The sequence below is a fragment of the Colossoma macropomum genome, unplaced genomic scaffold, assembly GCF_904425465.1.
Source record: "Colossoma macropomum unplaced genomic scaffold, Colossoma_macropomum, whole genome shotgun sequence".
In the NCBI taxonomy this organism is placed as follows: domain Eukaryota; kingdom Metazoa; phylum Chordata; class Actinopteri; order Characiformes; family Serrasalmidae; genus Colossoma; species Colossoma macropomum.
The window spans coordinates 2,257,718-2,267,634 of NW_023494805.1; the positions used below are offsets into that span (position 1 = coordinate 2,257,718).

A 9,917-nucleotide genomic window follows, 5' to 3' on the forward strand; every position below is an offset into this window, starting at 1 on the left:
ATCATTGCATTTTGTTTTTGTTTACATTCTGCACAGCGTCCCAACTTTTTTGGAAATGGGGTTGTACATAAAAATGGCTATTAAGTGCCTTTTTATAAACATTCATAGCCATGTGTACAGTGTCTTATGAAAGAATTACAGCATGTTATGAATGTGTTCAGGCGGCACGGTGGCGCAGTGGGTAGCGCTGTCGCCTCACAGCAAGAATGGCCTGGGTTTGATTCCCGGCCGGGCGACCAGGGTCATTTCTGTGTGGAGTTTGCCTGTTCTCCCTGTGTCTGCGTGGGTTTCCTCCGGGTACTCCGGTTTCCTCCCACAATCCAAAGACATGCAGTCAGGCTGATTGGACATGCTAAATTGCCCCTAGGTGTGAGTGTGTGTGTGTGAATGTGTATGTCTGTCTGTCTGCCCTGCGATGGACTGGCGACCTGTCCAGGGTGTATCCTGCCTTCCGCCCAATGAGAGCTGGGATAGGCTCCAGCACCCCACCGTGACCCAGAAGGATAAGCAGTTTAGATGATGGATGGATGAATGTGTTCACACACTCTTGTAGATGTGGTGTTCATAGAAAGTATTACCATTGTTATTAACTGATTAATTTCAAACAAATTAATTTCAAATTGATAAGAACATAATGTGAATAGTTAAGAATAATGAAGATTCCAATTTTGTTTTGTTTTTGTTTAGTTTGATTTTCATTCCTCAAACTGTTTAGCAGTGTTATTTACAAAAATGCTTGAGTTTCATACAATATTTGTTCGGCAGAAACATTATCAATGTTTGAATGCAAACGATTTAAAAACCAAGTGTGAACATAAATATATGCCAACACATTTGACATGCAGTCGAGTTGTTTAGACATCACTAATGGTCATAGGAGCGATAAGCATCTTTAATTTCTTTTTTCAAAGATGGATCAGTAAGAAATTTGCCATTTCTTATCCAGTCCATCATCTCTGTCTTTTGGTTTTGGTCAATAAAGTTCTTGCTACTGTATGTTTCACCCAGCCTTGTAAAGCCGTCTTTGTAGAATTGGTTCCTTTTGTCCTGTGTAAGTCCAGATTTAGCGGTCCTGAATTTACGATGGATACCTGCCATTCAACAGTATGAGAATAATTTGGGTTAAATCAGAAAAGCAGTCTGGACAAAGCATTAACACTTCCAAGACTACACTCTTAGAAATAAAGGTAGTAAACGGTTGCTGGGTCAGTTCCCCTCCTGTCACTGGGGTGGTACGCTCAAGGGTACATCTCAGTACCTTTAGTCAGGGAACATAACTGTACCATAATCCACTGAAATGATATTTTCTAAGCTGTACTGACTCCACACACCCTGTCTCGTCTCCAGGCTTTTTATTTTACTGTTGTGTTTTAAAACATTCGGTTATGAAAAGGTACAAATACGAACTTTTCACCTGAAAAAACTTCACAATTGGATCTTAAAACCACTGTTGTACCTTTAAGGTACATTCACATTGTTTGTACCTTCATAAATAAAAAATGTACCTATGTAGTACCTTTATTTCTAACAGTGCAGAGAGCTGAGTTTTACTTTGAGACTTTGCTCATTAACACTTATTAACACCAGCACTTGCATCAGTAATACACACTTAACTATATGGCAGCAAAGATTTATTTCACTGTGGTGTTTTTAGAGCAGTGCAAGAAATATGAACGCTTGGTGTGTTTTTGGGGGGACTCCATGGATCAATGCACAAAAGCCATCAACTTTTCCAATTAAGGCCTACTTACAAACTGGCTGTCCAGAGGAACAAGCATATGCAAGAAGATCTAAGATAAGTGGAGTATTCTTCCATGATCTTGAAAAAGCTTGGGGATAGGCCTGTCCTAGCTGGAGAGGTTCAGCTGGTTTATTTTTCTAGCACTGCTAAGGACGGACTTGGGTGTTTTGGTCAATCATTTTTGTAGAATTTTTGCATTTTGGACAATTTTTGCATTTTGGACATTTTGGATGTTGGAGAAACGGGAGGGGGAAAAGGCATGGAATGTTGTCAACGAAATAAGTGTGTTAGCACGAAATAACATCACGGCTGTGATTTGGTCGACCTCGAGTGTTCTATTGCTTTTATACAACAGTTAAGTAAATAAAGTAAGAAATAAACTGGGCCGTGAACACAGTGTTTCATATATTGCAGTTTCTTCCGCCAAATTATAGTTCCTTAACAAGAAGCTTGTTGCTGTGTCAGAGTAACGAGCTCCGTCCATTCACTGCACAGTCTGCTGTAAGTCTCGCCTTTTGAAGTACAGACTGAGCCATAAAACTGCTGTAATATCAAGATTAGCTCAGTTTTGTCAATTTTTGCCAGATCAGTATTAATGTTGTTTTGTTCCAGCCAGTCTGTAAAGCATCTTACAGTCCATTTAGTTTGGCGAATGGTATTAGGTTCATTTCTGGCTGATTCCAGGTTGTTTAGCTGTCCTTCTGTCACAGCTGCCGACTGAAAAGCTGCTCAGTGGTGATGACAGTTTGGGAATTTAGTGTAGTCTCATCTTCAGAGTGACCAAATCGGCTGTCGGTCAAATGTAATCTTAAAGGTATCCATATTCTAATTGGCGAAAAGTAAGAAGTAAAAACGTTCAAATGGCTTGAGCGTCTCCTACAGCTGTCAAAGTCGTTGCTCAGCAACATCATCTCAGCAGAGTGATACAGTGTTTGTGCAAAAAACCCATGATGTTATGGTGAAATAACAGCACAGTTAGAATGCTGCTCAACCAATCAGCTTGCATAACTAACTGTTGTATAACTTTTGGGTTTTTGTTAGTGTGTGTGTTTGTCCTAAATCATCACATGGATGTGCAGGTAGCCAATCAGAATGTAAAGGACAGAATCCCAACAGTTGTCTCCTGCTTAACATGCAAAAGATGTCAGATGCTGAACCTAGCCAAAATCAAACCCGTTCAGTGGTTTGTTGAGCTTTTGGCCTGCTAGCTAAGCTAACACTAGCACCACAACCAGTTCCACTTTACTGGCCTCACAAATTTGCCCTTAATCTGCAATAGGTATTATATCCGTCATGCTAGCAAGCTTGCAAATTGAATAGCTATTAATTGTACAATGACACCGTGAATTAAAATAAAATATTATATACTTGGGATATTAAAACAAATAGATTTAGTCTACATAATAACACTTGCTAATTTTACAGCTGTGTTTAATTTAGCAGGCTAATATGCAGTCTGAAAGGATACAAGTAGGTAGCTAACCTGGGGTTTGCATTAGTGTTGCACTGTATGCTTCATGGTGTATCTTGAAAAGAATGTTTGTACAGTATGATTTTTATATTGCTGTATGTCTTTCTAACCTACACTTTAGTGGATTGGTATATCGATCCATTTTTCACATTAAGCATTAAGTTTTATTTGAAATAGGTCCTGTGTGGGTTTTAAAAATCAATTTATTTATATGTACAAGATTTAACATTATATATACATGATTTAAACCAATAGTAGCTTACCTAGCTCCTTTCTGAAGTTGTCTGAAAATTGTGGGTGTGCCATCATTAATGAGAGCTTCAGTCCTTTCGGTACATCTCCTTTTTGAAAGGTTTTCACCAGCAAATCTCTGAGGAACATAAACAGAAGACAAGCTTATTGCTCTGGTCAACAGAAGCTCAGTACTAGTAGCTTTAAATGGTAATTTTAAAAAAAATCGTAATTCTAAAAAACATTTAAAATGCATAATTAACTGGTTAAGAAGTAAACGGAGTCGTTCAGAGTGGTTTGGTGTGAATCACTCTGCTCTAGAGAAACTTACCAAGTCAGAATTGTTCACAGTGGTACTGATAGGAACCAGACGTCCACCTTTAAAAGCTACCTCACAGAAAGTGATTACATGAAATGGTTATGAATTCACTGCCTGATGACTGAGATGTTGTTTTGCCATAGTTTTACAATAACGTTTTGGCTTAAAACGTATTACTAGAATCCATTGACAGTGCAGGTACATGCAGGGTGCTGTGAGGCAAAATAGTCTCCAAAGAAAGCATATTATTTTAGATTTTACACTATTTTACCATCATCAACATTCCATATAAAACTCAGAAGACTCGTTGTGTTGTGGTCATGGTGACCCCTGGTTCCTATGACCACCACGGTAAAAACATCTGAGCCATTTCACTCCAAATCACACTGAATCACTCTGTTTACATCTAACACTGAATTACGGAGAAAATCCCTTTTAATTTCACCAAATCATTTGTTGCAGCTCTGTAATGTTACCAATTATACCAATACTTTTGAGACTTGTTAGTATGCATAGTTATTATTGATAGTGATGACTGATTCAGCATGTGTTGAGTGCACACCTGCATGCTGTGCTCTCCCCAGAGCTGCCGGTGGTCAGCACACGTCTGTGGTCATAATACAGTGTGTTCATGCAGATCTGCATGTTTCCAGTCAGGTCATTCTCCATCTTCATGACCTGCTCACAGAAATCCTTGTTCTTTTCTTTCAGTAATTTGACCCTTTTTGGTTCCTTATTATTATCAATCCATTTATGGACATCGCTCAAGACTTTCTTTGGTGGAATGTGGTCTGCCTCAACCATACCTGGGGTGGGCTTCTTCTTATTTGTAAGTCTTTACAATAAAGAAAACAAACAAACCAAAATCCTGTTAATATTCATTACTCTTAATGAGTATGAAAAAAGAACATCATGTTGTAATTAAAGTTTCTGACAATTTCAGTACAGTACTGTGTGAAAGTTTTAAGGCAATCTCTATTTCTCTGGTCTGTAAGTGACAAATTTTGTATGTCAAACTAACGACAATTTTTTTTTCAAAATACAAAATTATTGTTACTTTTACTGTATCTATGTTTATGTGCATCTGTTTTAATGATACGCCACGTTTTTACAAGCTAAAATGACATTTACTGCCAAGATAAAATAAGATTAAAATAATGTATTAAGGTGCCTAAAATATATATATATATTATAAAATTACATACATATATATATACATATATATATATATATATATATATATATAAAGGTGTATTATTGTAAATGCTAATATTTATAATATTATAATAAATCTAATATTTCGTTGCATAGAATAGTAAAAACCAAAACTGAAAAATATCTAGAGAAATGGTCCATGTACCTTCTGTCCATTTGAAAAATGGAATCGTCTTTTACTGATTCAAATAAAAAGTTTTCCTATCACTTTAATTGCAAATATAGGTCCATGTACCTTTTGTTTATTTAATTTTCATTTTAAAAACCAGTTTTGAAGAACGGCAAATGGGTCGATTCTCATTCTGGTTCTGACCAGTCCAGTCTATTGTTGAGATGAAAACCCAGGTACTTATAAGAGTCCACTCTCTCAATGTCCGTTCACAGTAGACAAATGAAGAAATAGTTTTGTTTTACAGTTTCACAAACTAATTATACAACCAAATAACAAACAAACAACAATGGAATAAAGGGTCATATTTTACTGATCCAAATTTCAGATTTCCCATCATACACAGAAATAACCATGCAGAGCGCAAGTATGGAAGCTCAGAAATCACAGAAATCAGGCCTGTGGGTCTGGTGTATTGGTTGGCTATATTAGTTTTTGTATAGGGGCTTGGCATGTACAAACTATATAAAAAAGAAATGATATGAGGAAGTAACTGAACTAGTACCATTTGATGGGGGCTTCCTGCTCCCCAGATCAGCTGCTGATGCGCTCAAGTTCAAGAAGTATCGTTGATGTTGTGCCCCCATGTATGCACGCCGTCAGGCAGGCATATGGACATTCAATTACATTCTGTCTTCCAATCATAACGATCAGTATTGTAGTGTCTTGGTGAAGAAAGAGACACTGAAGGGGCCGTGATTCTGCTCCGAGAAGTGCTCTTTATTTACACCAGCAGAAAAGGCACAAACAGAGCAGCTCGTTAGCAGAGAAGGTCACCTCTGCTTCATGATGGACACTTAACCCAACTAACTAAACACAGAATGAACACAGAACAGCGCATATGGCGGGAATCATGTAGGAGAGTCACTTTCCCATATTGGCACAGTTTTTGCTAATAGAATAAAGTCAACCAACACATTATGTAGACTTCCACAGTGCCAGGTCTAGGCTGACCTTCTCAATGCCCATACTTGATGTTTCCTGTCAGCATTTTTTAACCACAACCGCCTGATTTCTGAGCTCCTGCGACCATAGGTGCACTCTGCTTGTTTATTTTCGGTTAATATATATTAGTAAAATCAACCCTTTATTCTGTTGTTCCTTGTTTATTATTTGATTTCAAGATTAGTCTGCGAAACTGTAAAACAAAGCTATTTCTTGTTTTTTTGCACTGACAATAACAGAACCAAAAATGAGAATCGACCCATTTTCCATTTTTCACTATTGGCTTTTAAAATAAAAATCAAATGTCATAGAGAAATACAGAGTAAAATAGATTGCCATTTTTCCAGTACAGTACCTTCTTTATACAGCAACTACCTGTTGTCTTATCGTCATCAAATGTCAAAATTAACCCAACACACAACCAGGTACGTACTGGTAAGTTCTCTGTAATATGATGGGAACAGAATTGTGTTCTACATTTTGTAGCTTCATTCTTTGTTACATTCTTATGTATTATGTATGTATTCTCTGTATTGACAGTCTTGTTTCACTGGTTAGCTTGCATTAATATTATACATATTCATTTTCACCTTAATTCTATGTGCTGTTTTTATTTTATTTGTCTATATTTTGCACTAAAATATAGATACCACTTATTTTTTAACCATTGCTTTTCACCTTGATCAGATCCATAAAATTATATACAGTATGTTAGAGAACTTTCCAGTAAATGTATCAATTAATATGGAATAAACTACCGTACTGGAAAAAAATATATTTTCTGAGTACTGAGTACAGTTTTTACACCTTTGTAACCTGTACCTGTAACCTACTGTACTCAAACATAGGCATCACAAAGGAAAATTCCTGAAGCAGTTTGGTAGCACTTACCATTACCAGGTAGCTTCTTAATTAACCGTATATTTCTCACATTAGTTACTCTATACTTATATACTGGACTTGTACTCACCAAGTACCAGAGTACCTGGCACATACTACATGCATGCAAACAATGTTCCAGATCGTTACTTGTAAGCACTACATGTTTTCGTATTAAATACTTATGGTACTGTAAAATAAAGTGCCACTGAATATTACACTCATTCACGCTTTGGTACCAGCTGGTCTATGGCTTGTTGCACACAGCTGACCAAGTCAGGCAGCTCCTCAGGCCATAGGAGAGCTATGGTGTCTTTTTTCAGGCTAAAGCTAACACCAAAAGACCTTTATGTCTACTGTTTCAAAAAATGAATTGAATTGGTTCAGTTCAAACTAGACTAGACTAGACTAGACGGTGATTGAGGATCTGCTGCGTTTTCATTTTCATTTGAAACGTGACTGAAGTATTCCTGACTCACACACTGAGCAACACAGGATAACATTAACAAGGTTTGCTCTGTGTGCGCACTGCATTTGTAGCATTCTGGTCTAACGATTATGACAAAACTCATGCCTGCGAAAGAATTTCAGCCTGTATATCAGATGAACTGATACACCACACACTAGTACTCTTAATATTATTTTGTATGAATAAAACCTGTAGGTTTGAGATGTGTGCTGACTACTGTTATATGTTATAATAATAGATGAAATTACTGTTTGTATTCTCCAACATTTCCTAACTTGCATTCATTGATAATTTGTTGTGGCCTCTTGTTTTTAATGTAATTCTTGTACTTCTCCTCGTCTCCTTTTCTCAGTCCACCTTCTATTTTAAATTTGTTGCAGCTGCTTGTTTGATTAAACATGTTCTGGATCTTCACAGCATTAGCGTATTTGGCTGGCTTTGAGCGGATCTGTAACAGAAAGCACCATCGAAATAACTCATTTTAACAAATTCAAAATTGAATAAGTAAATTTCTATCAATTAAAATATGAATAATATATTAATTGTCACTGATACAATATTAATGTGAACCTTATAAATTATCACTCACCTCCTCACTGACTCTGCTTCGGAGTTCTTTAGCCTTTTCTTTCACAACATGGTCGGGGGCCTTAGTTGTTGCTTGGATGACAGCATGAAAAAGGCAGTTCTGATTTTCTGAATTCACTGCTTGTGTTGAGCCATCAGGGCGTGCAATATCAAAGTGACCTCTTTGTGGGGTGGTTTCACCCTTAATCCTACTTGTCACTTTATCCCATATTCCTCTTTCTCTGTAAAAGCAATAATTAAATCATATCAAAGGTGGTAAATGGGGTAAATGTACCACAACTGTGGAATACATCTTGTACATAGCTCCCGAGAGACAAGCTGGAGAACACAGGAGTGGACCACCACCTATCACCTGGATTCTGGACTATCTCACCAACCGACCACAGTATGTGAGAGTATGAGACTGTGTGTTGTAAATGGTGGTCAGTAGCATGGGGGCCCCGCAGGAAACAGTCCTGGCACTGTTCCTCTTCACCCTGTACACTGCAGACTCATTACAGATGAGGATGGCAGAGAGTACAGAGAACTGACCCAGGACTTTGTGGGCTGGTTTCTGTGGAACCACCTCCTTGTCAATGCGGGGAAGACCAAGGAGATGATGGTGGATTTCTGCAGGCGCAGACACCTCCTTCCACCAGTGACCGTCCAGTGAACGGACATTGAGAGAGTGGACTCTTAAGTACCTGGGTTTTCATCTCAACAATAGACTGGACTAGTCAGATATCATTAGTGCACTGTATAGGAAAGGCCAGAGCAGATTCTACCTGCTTAGGAGACTGAGGTCATTTGGAGTGCAGGGAGCACTCCTTAGGACTTTCTTCGACACCGTTGTGGTATCAGCCATCTTTTATGGAGTGGTCTGCTGAGATAGCAGCATCTCAACTTCGGACAGGAAGAGACCTGACAGACTCATGAAGAGGGCCAGCTCTGTCCTGGTAAGCCCCCTAGACCCAGTGCAGTCGGTGGGAGACAGGAAGATGTTAGCCAGACTAGCATCCTTGCTGGAGAACAGCTCCCACCCCATACATGAGACTCTGGCAGCACTGGGCAGCTCCTTCAGTGACCAGCTTCTTCACCCCAAGGGTGTGAAGGAGGGCTATCACAGGTCCTTCCTGCCTGCTGCTGTTAGACTGTACAACCTGCACTGCTCACAGTAGAACCTCCTCCACCCCCCATTAGACCTCACACACCTAGAGAACATAAACTGTGGAATTCATCACCATTTCCTGTGTGCAATATAATCAACACTCCATGTGCAATATTTTTAAAATATCTCTATAGTGTAAAGATTTTTGCTTTTCTATTTATAATGTTTATATTGTTAACTCCTCACCATCCCATGTGTAATATAAATCAGTACCTCAAGTGCAATACTCTATATGCAATTAGCGTAAAATATCCTTACAGTGTAAATATTTTAGCTTTCATTTATTTATAATAGAGTTATTGTTATCTTATTTTTTTACCTTTAGTATTATATTGTCTATAAAGTAACAAGTAAAGTAAGTAAAGGAACAAACTGTAAAAACCTGGTAAAGTAATTAACAGGGTTAATTACTTGCTTGTTAATTCTCTTCTTGTTACTTCTTTTTCTTTTCTTGAGTGTCTTGCGCTCCCTTTGCAGCTGTAACACTGAGAATTTCCCTGTTATGGGACTAAGAAAGGATTATCTTATCTTGTCTTAAATGGTGTCTACACCACTATAGTTAATGCACATTGTTTTGTCTGTCTCTTTTTTACTACCATAAAAAAATAATTTACCAAGCCAAGCAAACAAAAATGACTCAAATGCATTACGTTTTACTCACCTTTGAGGATTTTGTGGTGTTTTTGTCAGTCGGAGTGTGATGTTACCAGCTGCTGGGTCACTTCCTGGATAAGTCTCCTCTG

At 38.0% G+C, this 9,917-nt stretch overlaps 1 protein-coding gene across 1 annotated transcript in view; it reads right to left on the bottom strand.

Moving 5' to 3' along the window:
- Positions 1 to 9,917, bottom strand: part of LOC118826037 — a 22,983-nt gene that overhangs the window by 10,467 nt on the left and 2,599 nt on the right. Inside the window, exons 2-7 of the mRNA XM_036596929.1 lie at positions 9,836 to 9,914; positions 8,029 to 8,248; positions 7,688 to 7,887; positions 4,325 to 4,597; positions 3,476 to 3,582; positions 993 to 1,091 (exon numbers count right to left, since the gene is read on the bottom strand). Coding sequence (XP_036452822.1) covers positions 993 to 1,091; positions 3,476 to 3,582; positions 4,325 to 4,597; positions 7,688 to 7,887; positions 8,029 to 8,248; positions 9,836 to 9,914 — 978 coding nt within the window. The remainder of the gene's footprint in view (positions 1 to 992; positions 1,092 to 3,475; positions 3,583 to 4,324; positions 4,598 to 7,687; positions 7,888 to 8,028; positions 8,249 to 9,835; positions 9,915 to 9,917) is intronic.